This window comes from Caretta caretta, chromosome 23 (assembly GCF_965140235.1).
Source record: "Caretta caretta isolate rCarCar2 chromosome 23, rCarCar1.hap1, whole genome shotgun sequence".
NCBI lineage: Eukaryota > Metazoa > Chordata > Testudines > Cheloniidae > Caretta > Caretta caretta.
This window is the reverse complement of record NC_134228.1, coordinates 7,751,256-7,773,833: the sequence shown is the minus strand read 5'-3', so window position 1 is coordinate 7,773,833 and position 22,578 is coordinate 7,751,256. Positions and strand designations below refer to the sequence as shown.

Sequence of the window (22,578 nt, the reverse complement as noted above, 5' to 3'; positions counted from 1 at the left end):
TTCACAAGGATATGGTGTCCTTTTATGGCTGCATTCCAGGTTTCTCCCGAAAGTAACTTTTGAATTTCACCTGAATCAGACCATATACCTGCCGGATTTCTTCCCAAAACTGCATGCTTCCAACCAGAAGACTATTCTCCACACTCTAGATGTCAAGAGGGTGTTATCCATCTGTCTGGATAGAACTAAACCATTCTGTAAATCCAATAGACTATTTCTTTTGATTGCAGACAAATCTAAGGGTTCCACCATTTCTACCCAGAGACTCTCGGAATGTATTTCCAAGTGTTTTATAGTTTGCTACCAGGCTGTCAACATTCCACCCCCCACCAGCATTTTGGCACACTCGACCAGATCACAGTCTATATCTATAGCTCTCCTTAAAAATGTTCCCATTCCAGAAATCTGCAGACCTGCTACATGGTCTTCGGTACATACTTTCTTTAGACACTGTGCCTTGGTGGATGCCTCCAGGTGTGATGCTGCAGTTGGCAATGCAGATCTCTCTTCTGTGATGGACTCCATTCTGAAGCCCCCTCCTCCTACTGGGGATACTGCTTGGAAGTCACCAAGACTGGAACACCCATAGGGACACTACTCAAAAAAGAAGTGATTACTCACCCTGCACAGTCGTTGTGGTTCTTTGAGATGTGTGTCCCTATAAGTGCTCCACGACCCACCCTCTTTTTCTCTGCTTTGGAGTTGCTTCTGAGACATGGGGGTGCAGAAGGAACTGACCCATACAGAATAACATAGCCTTGGTGAAGGGCACGAGGATACCAGTGGTGCATGTGCAGGCCAAACGGACACTGCTGAGGAAAATCTCTGATCAAGGGCACATGCACACCAAGAGTGGAGCACCCACAGGGGGACACATCTCAAAGAACCAGTGTTATTGCACAGGGTGAGTAACCTCCTCTTAAAGTCTTAGAAGACATGGTCTCTTCCACAAAGAGCCTACAATCTATTTGCTTACGAAGCATCTAGATGTTTTGGAATCCGTGTAGTAACTTACTGGTATGTATGAATGAGTTTTCCAAACTGTACTTCGATGGGAATATGAAAATTGTCAGTTGCTATGTTAGATTTATAGTTTCTTTCATCTTAAAAGATCCCACACTGTATATACAGGAAACACTTGAGTCCCCTCTGAAAGTCAGGTACTTTTGGTTTAGAAAACATCTGCTTAACAATGCATAAAAGAACACCTGGGTTTATGACAGGAAGTGAAGAATACCATCTTCAAACTGCAAAAAGAAAAGGAGGACTTGTGGTACCGTAGAGACTAACAAATTTATTTGAGCATAAGCTTTCGTGAACTACCGCTCACTTCATCAGATGCATGCTGTAGCTCACGAAAGCTTATGCTCAAATAAATTTGTTAGTCTCTAAGGTGTCAAGTCCTCCTTTTCTTTTTGCGGATACAGACTAACACGGCTGCTACTCTGAAACCTGTCATCTTTAAACTGTAGCAATTGGTGGAATGTAGGAAGGCAAAATGGCATTATAAAATTGAAATACAGCCAGAGCATCAGTGCTAATTCCTTTACTTGGCAGAAAGTGCCTTGGGGTCTTTTATTTATGGGTGACCAGGATGTTGTATTTTCAATTCATTGAAAACAAATAGAGTTAATACTTAGATTTTTGTAGAGCAGATTATTACAATAGCAAGAATCTGGACAAAATTCTGTAATGAGAAATGGGCCCCATCTCACTAAGCCTTAAAGCAGTGCTACTCAAAGTGGCAGTCTGCGGACTGGTAGCAGTCCGCGAGCCATCGGCTGCTGGTCTGCGTGCACATCGGGGAAAAAAAAAATGCCAGTCCTCCACATCAGATAGCTTGAGAAGCACTGGTCTAAAGTACACAAGTAAGAACCTTTCTCTGTTGTTTATGGGGAGCATGTTGTGAGCCAGTTTCTTTTTTTTTTTCCATTGTCATGGTTCATCATCGGAGGTCTTTATTCCCCTGCAGGTGCTGTGGCGGTAGCAGAATTCATTGCAGAGAGTCCAAGACTCCTTCGACTAGACCTGCGGGAGAATGAGATTAAAACGGGGGGTCTGATGGCATTGTCCTTGGCACTGAAGGTCAATCATTCTCTGCTCAGGCTGGATTTAGACAGGGAACCGAAAAAGGAGTCTGTAAGTTGCACTGCATTTTTTGTGCCTATGAACTTTGTGTGGTTCTAGACTGACATTACGTCTCAGAGAATATTCATTCTCTCTCTAAAGCTTCCCACCATAGCCAAGCCCATTCCTATAAACAACCAAAGCAGGAACCTCCCAAACTCAGTGTTCTAATGCTGGGTCTAGCAGAGATATAAACTTCTGGGTGTCTTTTTTTGGTCGTTGTGCTCCCCAGGGTCATTGTGCCTGGCTCTCTCATCTACCACAGCAACATGTTGAAGGTAGACCCATCCTTTGTCCCATTCATCAGGGGCTTGTTACTTTGAAACCTCCCATTGGAAAGCTCCCAATGTCATGTCACATAATATGTCATGGCATATTAATGGGGTCCTAACTAAGCTGTTGACAGCTCCTTTTGAGCACTTGATGCCTTTCAGCTCAGGCTTCCAATATGCAGGGTCATTTTCCTGGTGGCATTGACTCTGCTCACACAGTAAATGAGCTTGCTGTAGACTCTGGTGACTGCACACCCTCCAGTGGATCATATCATGGTAATGGAGTTAATCAGTCAATCATTCTGCTAATGTTTTTCCATATCGGTGTACCTGTCCAGGTGATTCTCCTCTTCACAAGCTGTAAAAAGGTCCTTTGGATTCTTATCTACTCAGACAATCCACCAAGCTTTTTCTCACTTAATGCCAACTCTCTAGTTTCTGTTCTCTGAGAAAGCCATGTATTTAAATGGCTGCGAGACTCTCTCTCACTGTAAGGTCATATTGAGGCTCGTTGTGTATGGCACAAGTCTGCTTCAGCAGACTTGATCTGTTCCCATCCAGGAAATTTTCAAGGCAGCCACAGGGGAATTCTTTGTATGCATTCAACAAACACCACTGTTTTGATTCATAGATTCTAAGGGACCGTTGTGATCCTCTAGTCTGACCTCCTGTATAGTGTAGGCCATAGAACATGATTAGGCCTCTAGATAGGAATCAAAATTTGATCTGTTAGAATTTTTCTGAGCTAGGGGCATCCAGACTCTGATCTTTTATTATTTTTTACTCCGTTTTTGGAATACCTTTATGATCTTCTTTCCAATTTCTTAGCGAAGTCTCTCAGTTTACCTATATCCTTCATAACCTCGATGTATACCTTTAAAAAATGTTAATTTTGGCTATTTTAAGATGTTAGCCTTGGCTACGCTTCCTACAGTGTGGTGTTTGTCATTGTATCTTTAGCAAAATGATAGTTACTTACTGGTAATAATTGTTCTCTAAAGATACCCATGACATCACTTGCCCACCAGTCATTCCATAGAGTTGAGTCAGTCCTTTCTATACCTATGGGAGTGATTAGACTTGTTATTTTTTTAATATTTGCATTGCGATGGCACTGAAATCAGACCCCAAATCAGAATGAGTGGGGGTCCTCCCATCGCACTGGGTCTTGAACACAGTGAGAGACCATCCCTGCCTCAGTGTTACAATTTGAAAAGGAGTCATCCTCGGAGAACAGCAATTACAAATACGTAATTTTCTCATTCCATCTTGTATCAAGGCAGGAAAGCAAAACAGACTATTTCTTGTAGTCACTTAATGAGAAAGCTTTACTACCTTTTAAAGCCAAAACCTATTGGCTTTGCTAACAAAGTCTCCTTGCTTTTAATCAAGTACATTCAAATACAGTAGATGGACCGATTATTCTTATAACTGCAATAAATGTTTGCTGAAGTTTACTAGTTGGTTTACCCACCCAAGTGAAGTTAGTTTTATCGCTGTTCCCATATTCTGTGTGTAAGCAATTGGATAGCCCATAAAATTGATGCAGAAACGGATTTCTGCACCAAGATTGAGTTGTGCCGAGAGAGCTGTAAATATGCTATATGCTGTATCTCAGACTATTTGCAGTTTCAGCAGTGTTTCTCTCCCTCTTGCAGGTGAAGAGTTTTATTGAAACCCAGAAGGCTCTTTTAGCTGAAATCCAAAATGGTTGCAAGCGCAACTTTATTCTGGCCAAAGAGAAAGAGGAGAAAGAACAGAAACTTCAGCAATCTGCCTCTATGCCAGAGATCACCATCACTGAGCCGATTGAGGAGGGACCTGTGGAAAACAGCCAAGGTGATGACACAGCAGCAACACCTGAAGGAGATGAAGTGGGGGAGACTTTGGTGTCTAAAGAGAACAGGCATACAGACAAGGCAATAAACAGTGACAAAGATGGGGTGATATATTCAGACTCTGACACAGATGATGAGGTAGACACTGGGTTAGAGACTAAAGATCTCAGTAAATCACAGAAACAAAATGATTCTGTTCATGTAGATAATGTGCCCCAGTCATTTCTTTGTCCTGAAAAGACAAGGGATGCATTTAGCTCAGAGGACAGGAGTGCCCCTTCAAACATGACTGAAGAAACAAAGTGTGAGCCCAAAGGAGGGGGAAGCATTGAGACTATACCAGGGGCTCAGGCACATGCTAACACTCAAGAAAATGAGAGGAGAATTTCTGTTTCCAGTCCTGGGCGAGGCCATAAAATCTTTGTAGTGACACGAGTGGAAAATCTACCAGAGAAAACAGCAGAAAACACTACATGGCTGAAGGAGAATATCAGCAACCTGCAAGGCAATGCAGTGAAACAGTCTAAACTGATAGCTCAAACCCTACCTATGAAGACTGAATTTTTGGACTTGCAGGCAAATGGGACTGTTTCCAAGTTGGCAGCCAACTTGGAAAATGCACCAACAGCAGGAACCCCTGGATCAGTTTCAGAAAAGATGAACTCTGGGCCATGCGAGAATACAGTTCATGAAACTCCACTTCCTAATGGGCTAAAGACAGAATTTGTTCATGCTCTACCAGATACGTCCTTAGGCTGTGATGGGAAAATGGGGAGCTGTGCTGTCGAGCATGGTAAGACTGCTTTACTTTATTCTAGAATTTATTCTCTGTTGTGCTGAACTTGGATCTTCAAAACAAAGTGCTTTCTGATCCCTTGTTCCTCAGCTCATGTTATTGATAGCCAATAAAAAACATTTCAAAAGTCTGTCACTTGGGGCTAGTACAGGATTGTTCCCTGTTCTATTTTCTGCAGTGTTTTAGCTTGTCTAATTCTGAATATTCCAAGCTTCTTCTGCCACTATTCTTTGAACTTATTCCACAGTCTGACAAGGTCTCATGGTCAAAAGGTTTTTCCCAATTCAGCCTGAATTGCATCCTGTTACTCCTAGCTAGACGTGTTTTAATTTATTTTTAAGGCCAGAAGGAACAACTATGATCATCTAGTCTGACCTCCTGCATAACACAGATCAGAGATTCCCGCAGGAAATTATTTCCCCCTTCTATATGAGTGAACACTATCAGCCCTAATACCTTGAGGCTCTAGTTCTGGAGCTTCTCTTTTACGTGGACATTGTATTTTGTGAACTAGGTCCATGGTTCTCAACCATTAACACAGCATGATTCCATGTCTACAAGCAAAAAAGTGTTGGGACCCCCTCACATCTACCCCAAAGAGCAGAGTGAGTGTTCTCACCCCCCCACCTCACCCGACCCATTCGCAATCACCCCTGAGAGTTGAGGCCTCATTTATTTTAGGAAGATACTCAGTTTTAATTTTAATTTAAAGACTCCAAATGACCACTTGCCTCAGTAAGCTGTTCCAATGGTTACTGATTGTGTCCTCTTAAACATTTTTCATTTTGTTTTGGTTTTACACCATTCAAATAAAGGTACTGTAGATTTACTGCTCTAGACATGAAGATATGGTTTGTTACATTGACCTGTTAAGGGCTCCCTAGGATCAAGGTTTGCAAGATGTAGTAGAAAAGCCTGTGTGGACCTTATGGTTTGGGGAGAGCACAGAGGAGAATAGTTCTTCTTAACTTCCCCTTGTCTGACTGAGAAGTCTGAAGTACTTCTTCCTTTCTTCAAGCTCCCTGGACAGGGACGCTAAGTAGGTTTGGGTCCTTTCACCTTCCTCCAGACAGGGCCAGTTATCCTAACAGAAAGTCCCCTACTGATTGTTCAGCTACCTTGGAGGATCACAGAATAGCAAGGGCAGCTTCAGTATTTCCATGAGGGGATAACCCAACTGCTATGATTAGTGACTCTTAGTCGTTTGGCAGTGCAATAGTTTCTCTTCCTTCTGTGTCCCAGATACTACTGTCATATTGTTCGGAAACATGCGAACAGGGAAAAAGATTCAAACAACCACAAAAGTCCTGCTATGTTTTGAGGCTGTCATTCCATTTCCTGCCTGAGAAGTATGTCCTGGGAGCAGTGATTTTCCTACACACTCCCCCGAATTTCCCCCCTCCCATTTTTGTGAACTAGTTACATGCCAATTTAGTGACTGTTCGGAAATTTGAATTGAAATTGAAACATTAATACACACTTTAAAAGCATACACAGTGTATCTGAAAAAGTATAATAGGTTTGAAAAGTGTGATCATAGACTAGCTTCCTTATACAGCTGTTGTTTTTTATGACAATGTCAGTGCATTCATTTTGGTGATGTTGGCCAACCTAATCATTTCAAATGATGATTTGTAAGCAAAGTCAAAATGAGCTCTCCCGGACAGCTAGTGATAAGCTAAGGGCTGGGGGGAAAGCTTCCGGACCAGATTGTATTTACATTCACACCTAATCTATCTAGGTATCCAGCAAACAGAGCTGTGATGCCCAAGTGATAGATTTTGGCTGGGGTTAGGTTACAATCACTTGAATGGGGGAAGGGGGGGGGGGCATGAAATGTTGTTCTTACTGTATGAGTAAAGGGCAGTAGAACTGTACTTAGCCTGTGCTGATTGAGGGCATCAAGAGAGAGGGTGGGGACCTGTCCCTCTCCACTGTTTAAAGACAGAGCTGATTAGGCTCCATAGTCTCTTTTGTTCTGTTAAGTGACCACTGCAGCTGAAATCACTGATAATCAGGTCTAAGTGCTTAGTCCTGCTGTGGGACAGTGTTTCTGTGGAAGACACAGCCCAGACTGCACTAGCTGTGAGGTTCCCACACTGAGAGCTCAGCTGAAATCACTGAGAGCTGGGTGGAACCTCAAGAGACCAACTTGCAGAGGTCACAGTGGCAGGCAGCAGCAGAAGGTGACGGTGCAGGGCCATTGGTAACAGTGCGATGGAGTGAACGGTGGCACAACGAACAGCAGTGGCCAGAGCGAACAGTGAGCAGCTGGAGGAACGAGCAAGGTGCCTTCTTGCCCCCCCGACCTGGGAGGTGTACTCATGTGAAAGCATTTCTGAACGATGAGTCTCCACTGACCAAGGACAACACCGGTGAGTGGGGTGCGGTGGAGGGAAAAGTGAGGGGCACATTAAATAAATATTTGTTTGTTGGACTATATCTTAGTGACTTTGCTCCAGAATGCTAGATTTGTGACTGAGAATGGAAACTTTATATAAATATGTTTCCTAGTAGGCCAAGATTTTTAAAATCCATTATTTGCCAAGGTTATCATCTCACATCGTTGCCATCTTGAGAGATCATTATGTTGGGGAGTTTCTGTACTAAACATTTTTATTATTATAATTAAGTTTTACATAAGAATGGTCATACTGGGTCAGACCAATGGTCCATATAGCCCAGTATCCTGTCTTCCAACAGTGGTCCAGGCCAGATGCTTCAGAGGGAATGAACGGAACAGGTAATCATCAAGTGATCCAACCCCTGTTGCCCATTCCCAGCTTCTGGCAAACAGGCTAGGGACACTCAGAGCATATTGTTGCATCCCTCCCCATCCTGGCTAATAGCCACTGATGGACCTATTCTCCAGGAATTTATCGAGTTCTTTTTTTAATCCTGTTATAGTTTTGGTCTTCGCAGCATCCCCTGTGTTCCACGGGTTGACTGTATGTTGTGTGAAGTACTTCCTTTTGTTTTTTTAAAACCTGCTGCCTATTAATTTCATTGCGTGACTGCTAGTTCTTGTGTTACGTGAAGGATTAAATAACATTTCCTTATTCACTTTCTTCGCACCAGTCAAGATTTTATAGACCTCTATCATATCCCCCCCAGTCGTCTCTTTTCTAAGCTGAAAATTCCCAGTCATTTTAATCTCTTCTCCTGTTTCATACCCCTAATCATATTAGTTGCCCATCTCTGTACCTTTTCCAATTCCAACGTGTCTTTTTTGGGATGGGGTGACCAGATCTGCACAGAGTATTCAAGGTTTGCACGTATCATGGATTTATACAGAGGCAATATGATATTTTCTGTCTTATTATCTATCCCTTTCTTAATGATTCCCAACATTGTTTGCTTTTTTTGACTGCCGCTGCACATTGAGTGGATGTTTTCAGAGAACTATCCACAATGATTTCAAGATCTCTTTCTTGAGTGTTAACGCTAATTCAGACTCCATCATTTTGTATGTATAGTTGAGATTGTTTTGTGCATTACTTTGCATTTATCAACATTGAATTTCATCTGCCATTTTGTTGCCCAGTCACCCGGTTTTGTGAGATCCCTTTGTAACTCTTCGCAGTCTGCTTTGGACTTAACTATCTTGAATAGTTTTGTATCATCTGCAAATTTTGCCACCTCACTGTTTACCCATTTTTCCAGATCATTTATGAATATGTTGAACAGTAATGGTCCCAGTACCGACCCCTCAGGGATACCACAATTTCTCTCTCTCAATTCTGAAAACTGATAATTTATTCCTACCCTTTGTTTCCCATCTTTTAACCAGTTACTGATTCATGAGAGGACTTCCCTCTTATCACATGATGGCTTACTTTTCAAAAGTCAATTTAAATTATATACATTTTTTTTTTAAATTGTTTTTTTAGAAATCTAGACCTGTTGTGTTTTGGTGTATTTTGCATTATCCTTACGTTAAATTTGCATTATACTAACAAAACATTTAATTTATTCATATCTCTTTTATATGTTGCAGGTCAAAGTGAAAATGAAAAGACCAAAAAACAATACAACAATTTTTCTGCTCAAAGGCCTCAAAAACTAACCAAGGTGAAGAATACATCAAGAACCAAGAATATATCAAAAAGAAAAGGAGTACTTGTGGCACCTTAGAGACTAACAAAATTTATTTGAGCATAAGCTTCCATGAGCTACAGCTCACTTCTTTTTGCGGACACAGACTAACTCGGCTGCTACTCTGAAAAGAATATATCAACATGTCATCTGATGGGTCAAGTGGTGCATCTACATCCGGCCAGCCCAAAGCACAAATACAGCTACCTACTGAAGAAACAGTGTCTCCAAAACCTAAAGGCAGTTCCCGATGTTTGTTGGTTGAAGTGTTCCCATTTATTGAAGTTACAAAAGATTGCTACTGGCACACTTCTTGCAAAAAAGCTTACGAAGAAGGAAAGCTTCCCAATGTTACAATTGGTAAAAGTGGAGGACTTTGGTTTGTCAGATGGATCAGCAAAGCCAATGCTGACAAACTACATGAAAAGGCAGCAAAACACCAGGCCTCTGGTGTGCATCAACATGCAGAAAGCCTTATAAGCCCCCTTTCAAAGCCAATTTTAGAAGTATTTAATGAGGCTGTTAAGAATGCTGGAGACACAATATAGTTCATGTGAACAAACGTGGCTGTGGCATCCTACTTTCTATTTAAGCAAGAGATACCACACACTACAAACTGGAGGCCAATGTTAAGTGCATGGTCACTTGTTCATCCTGAAGTTGAACACTGGTTTCGAACAAGACCAGCAAATGCTCACTATCTTTCTGCAAGAAACTCAACTGACTGGCTAGAAGCTTTCAGTGCAACAGTGAAAGACTCAACATTTGAAAAAGTGGAGAACTCTCTCACCACATTCAAAACATTTGCATATGTGGCTGATGAATGCACTGATGCAAATGGGCATCAAGTATTAAGTCATTGTATACGTTATCTTGATGTCAGTGGTAGGCCAGTAGATGCATTTCTAGATTTTCAAGTTATAGAAGACACATCGGCTGCATCTGTGACAACCCATATCTTAGAAGAGTTAAATGCTTGTCAATTGGACCCCAAAGAGATGGCTGCTTGTGCATTTGATGGAGCTGCAAACTTCTCTGGAAGACATGGTGGTGTACAAGTTTTGCTCGGAGAAAAGTGTAACCCTGATCTCTCCTATACACACTGCAGAGGCCATCTACTCCACCTAGCACTAGTACGAGCTGCAGAATCTTCAAAAGACATTAAAAAGCTATAAATTTAATTTCTTCATTATATTCTTTTTTCAGCAAGAGTCCAAAGAGACTGATTTCAGAGTAGCAGCCGTGTTAGTCTGTATTCGCAAAAAGAAAAGGTGTACTTGTGGCACCTTAGAGACTAACAAATTTATTTGAGCATAAGCTTTCGTGAGCTACAGCTCACTTCATTGGATGCATTCATCCTGAGCTACAGCTCACTTCATCGGATGCATTCATTGGATGAATGCATCCGAAGAAGTGAGCTGTAGCTCACAAAAGCTTATGCTCAAATAAATTTTAGTCTCTAAGGTGCCACAAGTACTCCTTTTCTTTTTGCAAAAAGACTGAGTATCTTGGAAAATATAGAAGATACACTGGGACTGAAGTTCAAATTACTCCAACCCGGGAAAACCCACTGGCTTTCTCATGAGCGATCCTTGGCTGTTGTCTTAAAATTACTTCAGCTGTTATTACTGGCTTTGGAAAGTATCTACCAAGATGGGATGGATCTAAGTAGTGAGGCTGGTGGATTACTTTTGCTGCTACGTCCAGAGAAGACTATTGCCATTCTCTCTACTATGAAACCACTTGGGTCATTAAACAATGCTATCCAGGCATCTGCTACAACAGTAGTAGATCTTTGTCCAGCAACAGAAGCTACATTTGGATCAATCAGAGAGCTATCCATTGAAAAAGTACTGGAAGAAGCAAAGACATCAGTCCTGAAGTTGACTGATGAAGGCATTTATATTAAATCCTTAAGTGAAGAAGACAAGAAGTGTTTAAGACAGCTGAAAAAGTACACAGATTTGATTCTTAAAAATCTACAACAGCAACTTCTAGATTCTACTCAACCTCTACATAGCTTTTACAGATGCCTGTCCTATAAAACACCGACAGTTGAGTGGAGTGAGGCACTACCAGCAATGTGGCTTCCATGTGATCAGGATAGAATAGAGAATTTGAGCACAGAGTGGAATATCATACGACGACTGAATGAAGATTTGACTTCAACTTCTTTTTTATCATCACTAGTGGCTCGACCCGATCTTTGTGCTCTGTTTCCTGGGATGAAAGAAGTAGGAATTCATCTCTTGCTACTCCCAGTCACAACAGCTACAGTTGAGCGTTCTTTTTCATCCTTGAATAGAATTTTGTGTTCTGAAAGAAGTCTCCTTCTGCCTGATCATGTGAATGAACTAATGAGCATATCAATTGAAGGAATGGACGTACCGGACACACGAGAAGCCACCAAAGATGAGCACACTGTATTCAAGAAGTTCATGAACAGAGTTGTGCAGAATTATAACAAGAAACCAAGAAAGAGGTAGTGCTTCATAGAAGGCTTGAGTAGCCAACTTTAATTTGTGTGGTGATTTTAAAACATGAGTTAAATCTAATAAAATGGTCATGAAACATTTTTCAGTTTTTACTGTGATGCCATACAGCCCACCTTCACCCTCAGTCTCATCCCTCATCGGCCCTGACACCCCCCCTGTAAATTCGAACACCCCACCCCCCAATTTCAATTCCTGGGGAAACCACTGCCTGGGAGCTACCTGGCTATGTTCCACACTAGCGTGCTGTCAAAGGCTCTAGTCTGCGCAGAGATGATAGTGCGAGTTCTTCACTGATTGTTGCAGGTGACAGGAAAATGGCAGGGATTAGTTATAATACCATAGATTGCTGTGACCAGCACCATGCTTTCCTCAAGCTTCCTTGCAGAACGGTTGGCAAGGGGTTTGCAATTCCTTCTTCTGTGACCATATGTCAAAGCCTATGACCCATTTCTTGACCCAGTCTGCCCTGGGATCAGAAGTCAGGCTCTTTTTCTTTCTAAGGGTTGGATGATGCTTGCACAATATTAAAATAAATATAAATACACTGGTTAATCAAATTATCCACATGCCTTGGAACACATGCCATCATCCCTTGTGCATGACTTTTTAGTATTCATATATTATTTGTATGATGTTAACATCTAGAAGCCCTAGCCAAGGACTAGGACCCCATTATGTTAGGCACGATTCTAATACAGAACAGAAGGCTGCAGCAAGAGCTTATGTTCTGATAGGGGAGAAAAAGGAGGGACTTGTGGGATGGGAAGGGAAGGCGAGGTGAGGGAAGATGCAGGTAGATTACTGATAAACCTGGGAAGCTGAGTAACACATACCACCTCCTCAGCCGCCCTGGAACCTACATGACACTTATCAAAAGCTCAGGTTTTTCTTCCAGAAGAGAAGAGACCAGAGCTTTTCCTGTGGGGTGACTTGGGGTCTGGGGAGGCACGGTGCGGCTGTGGGGAAGGGGCTCTTGTTGGCCCAGAGCTCCTCTGGCTGTGGTGGCAGGGGCTGGCTCAGGGATCCAGCTGGCCTGGGACTCCTCCAGCTGCAGAGTTGGGGGGCTCGAGGCTTCTGACCGGGGGTGTGTGCAGGCGGAAAGGGTGGAGCTGGGGGCTAGCCTCCCCAAAGGGGAGGCTCCACCCATCCCAACTCCCATTGACTCCAAGCGAGAGCTAGACTGAGGATCCCTGAGGAGGCATAAGTCACCATAAAGAATGTAGTTCACTTGTTTCATGGGTGTGTTGGCTTTGTCGGGCTGGCACTAGAAGCCCTTAGGTTTATTCTTATTATTGTAACATTCAGAGGCCCAGTCAGGCCTCTTTGTGCTTCTTTTGTCACTACAGTCAGCATATCGAAGGCTTATGGATATAGGGAGTAGATGAGATGGGTAAGAAGTTGCCTTCTGGACACTTAAAACTGTCATCCCTAACTAAAGCTAACCTTGAGAGCTTACATCCCCTTCTAGGCTCTGCTTTCATTGTTCCTGCTTCATGGAAATAGAAAATGACTTGCCCAGACCTTCCCACAACCCAAACACTTCCCAAAGGAGGCCACCTGGCCATACAAGAAACCTAGCTTTGATTTCCAATCTTAACTTATCATTTCTTGGGCCAGCCATAGCTGGAAATTCTCTGCATTGCAGGGGTGTGGTTACAGCTGGAGTCTTTCACTCCCTTGGCAAAACAGTGCTCATTCCCTAGGGAGAAAGTGTCCAGTGTCACTCTGTAGTGACCTTTCGGACCAATTTAAGGGACGTTCACTTTTGTAAACTAATTTCTAAAATTGCCATTTCTGATAGCTCGCTCTTGAAACAGTTCATAGCATTTTTTTTAAAAAATTGCTTTTATAACTAGTTTTATGATGGCTTTTTTCCGTCTCGATGATGATTTTCTAAAAGAGATGCTCTAATTCAGACAGGAATTATTTTGGGAGTTCTATAGCTTGGGTTATGCAGGAGGTCAGACTAGGTGATAGTGGGCTTTTCTACTATTGGAATCTGAATCTATAAGGGTTGCTCAGCAAGGGAGAAGCTGCCTAACTGACCATAGAAGGGAAATAATGACCATTCCTCTGCACATGGTGCTGTCAAATGCCCAAAGTAAACCAAAGAAAAGCATAGAAACTTTTTCCCAATAACTGGATTTTAGGAATCAAAGGCCCCAGTCCGGAAAACACACACAATCAACTCTTAGCATGTGAGCAGGCACGTTAAACTCAAAGGATTGCTCACTTGTTTGAAGCTGAGCATGTATACAAGTGTTTGCAGGTTATGTGCTTGAGTGTGCAGTTTGCTGTAATTTGCAAAATGGTATGCTGTTGGGGGGGGGGGGGAGCTTTGCTCTATTTTTTTTATTTTCTAGAGCTGCTCAGGCTAGTCAGAAATAGTGTTCATTCAACTAATTTAGCCTGCTTTTCTACATGGAAATTATCTGTGAACTGACTGATTTTTAGGAGTACATTTATTTGTGATGGCTTGACCTTTTTTCATTCTTTGGTATGAAAATATGCCCACAGGTGGTGGTTGGTCAGAAATGCAGGTTCGAATGCTTGTCATCGGTACTGGGGCCTGAAGGCAAGCGTGTGTAATTGTTCACTGTGTAACCCAGGTGTGACCAGGTGCCTGGGATGGACCACATTAAGAATGCCACACTTGGGGCAGACTACAAGAAACAGGGCAAACAATCCCCAAAACTGGTGGTTTATTTACACTTAGTTACCAAGCCAGTAACAAAAGAGCTTCTGCAGTACCACACTGGTTAACCAGAAGCCAAATACAGTCCCCCTTGAGGCATTCCAGTCCTTGGCTCTCATCCAGATGAACAAGTCTAATATAGTGAGAGGTTACTGAAAACCCAATTCACCATATGTAAGGTTCTTACTAATCCCAAAGGATCAGACACTTATCTCCAGGTCAATATATAGCTCAGACCTTATCCAAATACCTTGCTGTCAGCCAATCTTTAATAAACTAAGTAAACATTTATTAAAAAAATAAGAATTATAAATAGTTAATGTATCATATGCATACAAATGATTGCAAAGTCCTTATATCAGATTTGTAGCAGTGATGGAATAGACTGCTGGCTTGCAAAAGCCTCTCTGGTATCTTCCAAAAGATTGGAAGGTCTTTGGTCCATAGTTCAAGATGCTCCTTTTTGTTGTAAATTCACAGTCAGGAGAATTAGAGCAGGAAAGAAGCAAAATGGAGATGTATTAGATGTCTTTTATACCCTCTGCCATGTGCATGGAAATGTACTGTCCCAAACAAAGCCCATAGCCTCTTTGTATGGAAAGTTACTGGCCCAGATGGAGTCTTAGGTCACATGAGAAAATCACGTGCCACTACATGTTTTGCTGAATCAGAGGGGGAAGTCATTGACTCCTCACTGTCTGAGGCACCCGCAGGAAGGGCCTACTGGGCAGGATAAGATTCTTCAAAGGCCCATTGTAAGAGCTGTGTGTCCTTAATGGGTCATCAACACACAGCTGCCTAGCCCTGATGTAAATCTATCTGGGGTGGGGTGTCACCCTGGCATACAATGCAGGTTTGAGATGCAGATGCATAGCCAATATTCATAACTTCAGATACAAAGATGATACATGCATATAAACAGGATAATCATACTTAGCAATTCATAACTTTTCTGTTAAGAATATTAGAATCGTAGAATATCAGTGTTGGACGGGACCTCAGGAGGTCATCTAGTCCAACCCCCTGCTCAAAGCAGGACCAATCCCCAACTAAATCATCCCACTCAGGGGTTTGTCAAGCCTGACTTTGAAAACCTCCAAGGAAGGAGATTCCCCCACCTCCCTAGGTAACCCATTCCAGTGCTTCACCACCCTCCTAGTGAAAAAGTTTTTCCTGCTACCACTGAGAACAGTCTAGATCCATCCTCTTTGGAACCCCCTTTCAGGTAGTTGAAAGCAGCTATCAAATCCCACCTCATTCTTCTTTCCCGACCCCAATATGGCGATCAGCTAAACGCTGAGCATATGGGCAAGATTCACCAGCCAGATACCCAGGAAAGAATTTTCTGTAGTAACTCAGATCGCACCCCATCTAACATCCCATCACAGGCCATTGGGCCTATTTACCATGAATAGTTAACATGATTTTGGCAATTAATTGATCTTTATCCCATCATACCATCTCCTCTGTAAACTTATCAAGTCTAGTCTTAAAGCCAGATAGGTCTTTTGCCCCCACTGCTTCCCTTGGAAGGCTATTCCAGAACTTCACTCCTCTGATGGTTAGAAACCTTTGTCTAATTTCAAGTCTAAACTTCCCAATGACCAGTTTATATCCATTTGTTCTTGTGTCCACATTGGTACTGAGCTTAAAGAATTCCTCTCCCTCTCCGGTATTTATCCCTCTAATATATTTATAGAGAGCAATCATATCTCCCCTCAACCTTCTTTTGGTTAGGCTAAACAAGCCAAGCTCCGTGGGTCTCCTTTCATAAGACAGGTTTTCCATTCCTGGGATCATCCTAGTAGCCCTTCTCTGTACCTGTTCCAGTTTGAATTCATCCTTCTTAAACATGGGAGACCAGAACTGCACACAGTATTCTAGATGAGGTCTCACCAATGCCTCGTATAAAGGTACTAACACCTCCTTATCTCTACTGGAAATACCGCGCCATAAAAAAAAAATTTGCTTGTAGTAGTGCAGTTAATATGTGGGAATAACTTGGTCTTTTCTTTTTTCTGATGTATAGTACTCTTTACTTGTGTAATAGGTCGGCATATTGCCTAGAACTAATTTGGTTGATTATGAGAAACAAGATTGAAAACGTTTAATAAATTTAAAGAAAGAGAAGACCCTTCCGGTCAGCATTCCTAGTGTCACTTGGTTTTAAATGGGAGGGATCTGTATTTTTATTGAACGGAGCGAGAATGGCATTACTGTGCAGTAATTGGGCTCCACATAGGGTATTTGGGTGAAGTTGTAGGGCTTGTGTTATATAGGAGGTCTGATGAGATGATGTAATGGTTGCTTCTGTCATTAAATGCCAGGAAACTCATAAGCTTTTATTGCTTTGTCTCTTTGCACCAGTCTCTTTTTTTATAAATTAATACAATAGGAGGGAAACAGCATTATGTTTGAGCACTTACTCCTAGTCCATCCCACGCTTCCTAATTTACGCGCCCCATTGATCCCAAATTTGGAGAGGTGACATAATGTTTGTTTCTTAATGAAAATTGATTAGTCTTAAGGTTGCTGATTAATGAGGTTAATCCTTGTTTGTTTTCAGAATTAAACTGCTCCAAGAATGAGAAGGAGCTGGAGGAATTGCTCCTAGAAGCAAGTCAAGAGACAGGGCAGAAGCCACTGTGACACTTTAGGTAAGGAAGCTTTGCTAGGTTTGAACGGTATTCCAGTCACTGGCGTAACAGAATCAAGACAGAAGGAGACTAGAGTTTCTGAAAGCTGCTGCTGTTGCTGTGATGAAGAGAACGAAGATTTTTTTCCTCCACCATTTTTTCTACAACATCCTAGTTGCCAGAATAGCTCTGGGTGTGAGACAGGCTGGTGAATCTGTGCTATCTTCATTCAGACACAGTCAAGCATGTCTGTAATAAAAACAAATTCTAGACCGAGGTCAACCTGACTTCACACACCCAAAATATTTTCCCTGTGCAAAAAATAGTATGTGGTGATGTAATTGTATCAGAATGCATACGCATAAGGAGGTGACAGTGTTTGTGTAGCACAGTCGTTCCTTGTGGTATTTCCGAACTTCTGAGGGCCTGACTTTACAACCCGAATATTGTGGTTTCAGTGCAATTTTTTGTGTATAATTTATTTATATCAGTGGTTTTCAACTTCTTTCATCTGTGAACTCCTGAAAAATTTCAAATGGAGGTGTGGACCTTTTTGGAAATCTTAGATATAGTCTGCAGACCCCAGGTTGAAAACCACTGTTCTATGGCATTGACAACCTTTCATGGACCCCTTAGACATAGACTGAAGACCCCCAGGGGTCCGTGGACCACAGGTTGAAAACCACTGATTTTTAGAAACATATATATATATATATATATATATATATATATATATATATAGTATGTTACCATTATCATCCACTCATAAAACTTCTGTAGGTGGAGAAGCTATACAGATCTGTGTGATGCAGAGAGGATACATTACCGGATAGGTGCAGGCCCAAAGAGCTCTCCAATCTGAGTAAACAGTGGTACAGACTGAGTGGAACATCTGTTTCATCTTCATGAGGCTGTGGCCTATCCTGGTCTCGTTCACTGGCATTGTCCAGATGATATGATTTACCCTGGCTGAGCATTAGATCATCTAATCTCACCCCTGTATATCACAGGCCGTTAAATTTAACCCAGATATTTAGCCCAAAGTATTTCAGTCCTCAGGAGACTAAACTGATGTGTGCCACAGGAAGAGAGCAGAAATGATCAAGGTGCCACGAATGCCCAAGGCCCCTGCAATAGCAGGGAGTTGATTAGGTGAGATGTGGTCAGATGATCTCAGCAGGCAATCCACTGCAAAGAAAGGCGAAAAAACCCCAAGAGTCCTGCCAATCTGACCTGGGTCACAGTCTGTTGATCAGTATGACCCTGAGCATGTGAGCAAGGCACCCCAGCCAGGAATCTAGAAGAGAATTATCTGCACCGCCTCAGAGCACTGGTCCATCCCAGCTGGTGTCCCATCTCCAGCCATGGCCAATCTCTGATGTTTCAGAAGAAAGTGGGGAAAAACCCAGCAACCCCTACTGAGAATACATCTCGTCAACTGTGCATTATGGGGAAAAAATGGTGGAGAAATCACAGAAGTGTAGGCATGGAAAGAACCTCCAGATGTCCTCTAGTCCACCCATCTGTGCTGAGGCAAGACCAAGTAAACCTAAGCCATCCCCGACAGATGTTTTGTCTAACCTGTTCTTAAAAGCCTTCAATAACAGGGATTCCACAACCTCCCTTGGTAACCTATTCCAGAACTTCACTATTGTAACATATCTTAACATATATGAATACTGTTATCAGGTCTTACCTCAGCCTTCTTTTCTCTCGACTAAGCATGCCCAGTTCTTCGAGTGATTGTTCATGTCCATCCAATTTAGGTGTGTGCGCTTGCCACATGCACCAGTGCTGGAAGTTTTCCCCTCCGCGGTATCCGTAGGGGACTGGCTCTGGCGCCCCCTGGAGTGGCGTGCACATGCCACGGTATATAGGGCGCCGCCAGTTCCCCCCACCCACCATTCCTTCTTGCCGCCAGTGACCGTGCTGGAACTGTTGCTGCTTCAGTTAGCACTCTAGTTGCTCTTCGTTACAGACTAGTTACCTTCTGTATTGTACTGTATATAGTTTTATAGTGGTGTTGATAAATCCCTTAGCTATAGTTAGAGACTTTGTAGGTCCCAAACGGGACTTTGCCCCAAGCTTTAAGCTCTGTGATCGCTGCAAGAGGCCCATGCCCTTTAGTGATCCACACAGCAGTTGTCTGCGTTGCCCGGGCAAAGGATACGTTAGTGAGAAGGCCAAAAGTTGCAAGTCCTTCAAGCCAAGGACTAAGAAGGAGCGCAGAATTCGTTTAAGACTGCTGCTTATGGAGTCGGTCCTCACTCCGGCACCAGAGCAACACTCCGACTTGGCGCTGAGTACCGTGACCTCAGTGTGCAGCACCCCACCAGGACCATCCACTAGCCGGCACCCATCCCCATCCATGGCTCCAACCAAGAAGGAGGGACGAGGCCAGTCTCCAACCTCCCACAAGGATAAGACTGGGTGTGAGCAAGGTCTCAGGTCAGGCAACTCTTCACCCATGTCAGGATCTGGGCCCAAGCTCCGGGGGAGCGATGTAGCCCAACATGCTCCCCACTGGCTACCCCGGATAGCGGAAGAGACCTCTGTCAGCTTCAGGTGCTGTCCACGCCGGAGGCCCTGCATGTGGTGCAGGAGATCATGTCCCTCCTGGTGCCGCCCACACCGGCTCCAGCAGTTCCCCGGTCACAGGGTAAACCCACGTTCAGACCATTCAGTTCTCACCTCAGCAGCACCGTTCCCCGTCGCAGGTGATGTCCTGCCAGTGCTCGCCGTCCCATAGCCACCACGCATCTGACTGGAATAGGCAGACACAGCGCAGCCCTATTCGGTCCCCGGACCTTGGGTACAGGCAGAGAGGCTCGAGGCGCAGCTTGCCGGCCACTGGGAGCAGAGCTTTGGAGGCACCCTCCCCCCACCCCCAGCAGGAGTAGCAGTCCTGGCACCCGGTATCTCTGAGACCACAGTACCGCTCCAGGGATCCATTGAGAGATCAACGGTACTATTCTTCAAACTGTCACTGATCCCGTAGGAGGGCATCTCCGCATGCAGGTACTTCCCAGCACCGAGCCCGCTCCTGATCCTGGTACTGCTCCTCATGCGCGAGACGTAGATCTCCGGCTCCAAGCCTGGTCACCTGGGAGCAACCATTCAGGATCCAGCCCTGGTTCGGAGCAAGGTTCCCTGACGGTGGGACAAGCTCTGGTATTGGTGGTACGGGTTACATTGTCAGCATCAAAACCAGCCCCGTGGCCTCAGGCACAGTAGCTGATGCCGTGGTACCCACTGAACCTGTGGGGGTTCACACAGCCCTCCCAGGCCGCCCGCTTTGGTGTCCAGAGCCTCGGAGGAGAGACCAGCTGCCTCCCTCTCCCACCCTCCTCCCATGCACGAAGCCTCGGGCTCAAGGACCCCGCAAGTCCAAGAGGGAGCAGGGGAAGAAGTCCCTGGGCCACCAATGGTTGGGGAGGACCCTACGGTACTGGCATCTTTCTCGTCGTCGCCAGATGAGGCTATAGTGGAGCCCCCTCCCCCAGTTTCTCTGAATCTCGCTAATGTGCACCAGGAACTACTGAAAAGGGTCGCTGCCAACCTGGGTCTTCAGGCGGAAGAGCTAGAGGAGCCCTCGGACTCTCTCTTCGATGTCCTCTGCTCCATGGCACTGGCCAGGGTGGCTCTGCCCCTTCATGATGAGGTCTCTAAGATCACTAATGCCCTGTGGCAAACTCCTTCCTCCCTGCCCCCCATCTCCAAGAGGGCTGAGCGCAAGTACTTTGTGCCATCCAAAGGCCACAAGTACTTGTACACCCACCCTGCTCCCAAATCTCTAGTGGTAGAAGTGGTTAACCACAGGGAGCGACAGGGTCAACCCAGGGCTACCCCTAAGAACAGACTCCAAGAAACTAGACTTGTTTGAGCGTAAGGTTTATCCATCCTCTAGCCTCTAGTTGAGGGTGGCGCTGCAAACTGAGGTCACGGTACTCAGCACAGAGTCGGAGCGTTGCTCCGGTGCCGGAGTGAGGACCGACTCCATAAGCAGCACTCTTAAACATCAGGCCATCCTAGGATGCTATGATTTTAACATGTGGCAAGCCATGGGCAAGTTCGAGGGCTCTCTTCTTGAGGCTTCTAGGAAGGCATTCCGGGGCTACTATGGAGGAAGGCACAACTGCAGCCAGGGCGACGCGCCAGGCGGTGGTGGATGTGGCGGACGCTGCCTCCCGAACCATGGCCTTGGCAGTCACCATGCGCTGGGCATCCTGGCTGCTACTCTCTGACTTGTCCACAGAGCAGTTGACGCAAGACCTTCCCTTCGATGGGCAAGCCCTGTTTGCAGAACAGATGGACAATAAGCTCCATGGCCTAAAGCGGTTTAAGCTGCAGCAGCCTTAGGGCCAGGGGAGCCACCCTCACCAGGCGCCTCCCCATAAGAAATCCTGAAACTACAAGTGTCATCCTAGAGAACAGCCTTCACAGGCCTCTCAGTCAAGCTCTACCCACAATAAGCAGGCGGGCAAGTGCTCGTTTTGAGGGTACGCCCGAGGGCAACATACCGGACTGTTCCCAGGATCCTCCTTCCCTTATTTTGGCCAACCGCCTTTCTCCTTTCCTCCCTGCTTGGGCATCTATAACGTCGGACTGATGGGTCCTCAGTTCGGTGGCGCAGGGTTACACCCTTCAGTTGCTTTCTCCCCCTCCTTCCCACCCACCCCACCCCCGTCTCTCTTCAGGGACCCCTCTCATGAGAGTCTCCTCAAGCAGGAGGTAGAGGGGTTACTGCAGCTAGGTACGGTGGAGATCATTCCTCCAGAGTTTAGGAACAAAGTGTTCTATTCCTGCTACTTTTTAGTCCCGAAGGCCAAGGGTGTTCTATGACCTATCCTGAACCTGCGAGACCGGAACCACTTCCTAGCAAAACTAATGTTCTGCATGGTCTCCCTGGCCTCCATCATCCCCTCCCTGGATCTGGGAGACTGATATGTCACCCTCGATCTGAAAGATGCATACTTTCACATCGCCATCTTCGAGGGAAACAGATGCTTTCTCCAGTTTATGGTAGGTCCCAACCACTATCTATTTGTCCCATCTGGCCTAGCGACAGCACCACGGGTATTTACCAAGTGCATGTCGATGGTGGCTGCCTACCTTAGACGTTGGGGTGTCCAGATCTACCCATACCTCGACGACGGGCTAGTTAATGGCAGAGCCAGATCCAAAGGGATGTCGCAATGCTGTTAGCCACCAGCCGTCGCCTCAGCCTGTTGGTGAATGACAAAAAATCCACGTTAGTTCTGGTACAGAGGATAGAGTTCATTGGAACGGTGCTCGACTCTACCTGCGCCAGGGTGTTCCTTCCACTGGCGAGATTCAGGGCATTGATGGACTTCATCGCAGAAGTCTCTGTATTTCCCCTGACCACAGTCAGGGTTTGCCTGCGCCTACTAGGTCACATGGCAGTATATACATATGTGGTGTGCCATGCCAGGCTCCGGATGCGACCCCTGCAGCAGTGGTTGGTTAGGGTCTACTCCCAGTCCAGGGACCACCTGGAGAAGGTCGTCACCATCCCCACGACAGTACTTACCTCGCTGTGATGGTGGACTGATCTTGGGAAAGTCCTGGAAGGAGTTCCCTTCATCAGAACTCCTCACTTTGTC

The 22,578-nt window shown here is 44.7% G+C and overlaps 1 protein-coding gene across 2 annotated transcripts in view; it reads left to right on the top strand.

Annotated features, from left to right (window-relative positions):
- Positions 1–22,578, top strand: part of PPP1R37 (protein phosphatase 1 regulatory subunit 37) — a 174,447-nt gene that overhangs the window by 140,950 nt on the left and 10,919 nt on the right. Inside the window, exons 10-12 of one of the 2 annotated variants that reach the window (XM_048834331.2) lie at positions 1,973–2,139; positions 4,058–5,030; positions 16,885–16,975. In XM_048834331.2, coding sequence (XP_048690288.2) covers positions 1,973–2,139; positions 4,058–5,030; positions 16,885–16,967 — 1,223 coding nt within the window. In that variant the 3' untranslated portion in view covers positions 16,968–16,975. Of the gene's footprint in view, positions 1–1,972; positions 2,140–4,057; positions 5,031–9,030; positions 10,387–16,884; positions 16,976–22,578 lie in introns of those variants that run through there. The other variant, XM_048834330.2, reaches the window with a different exon arrangement.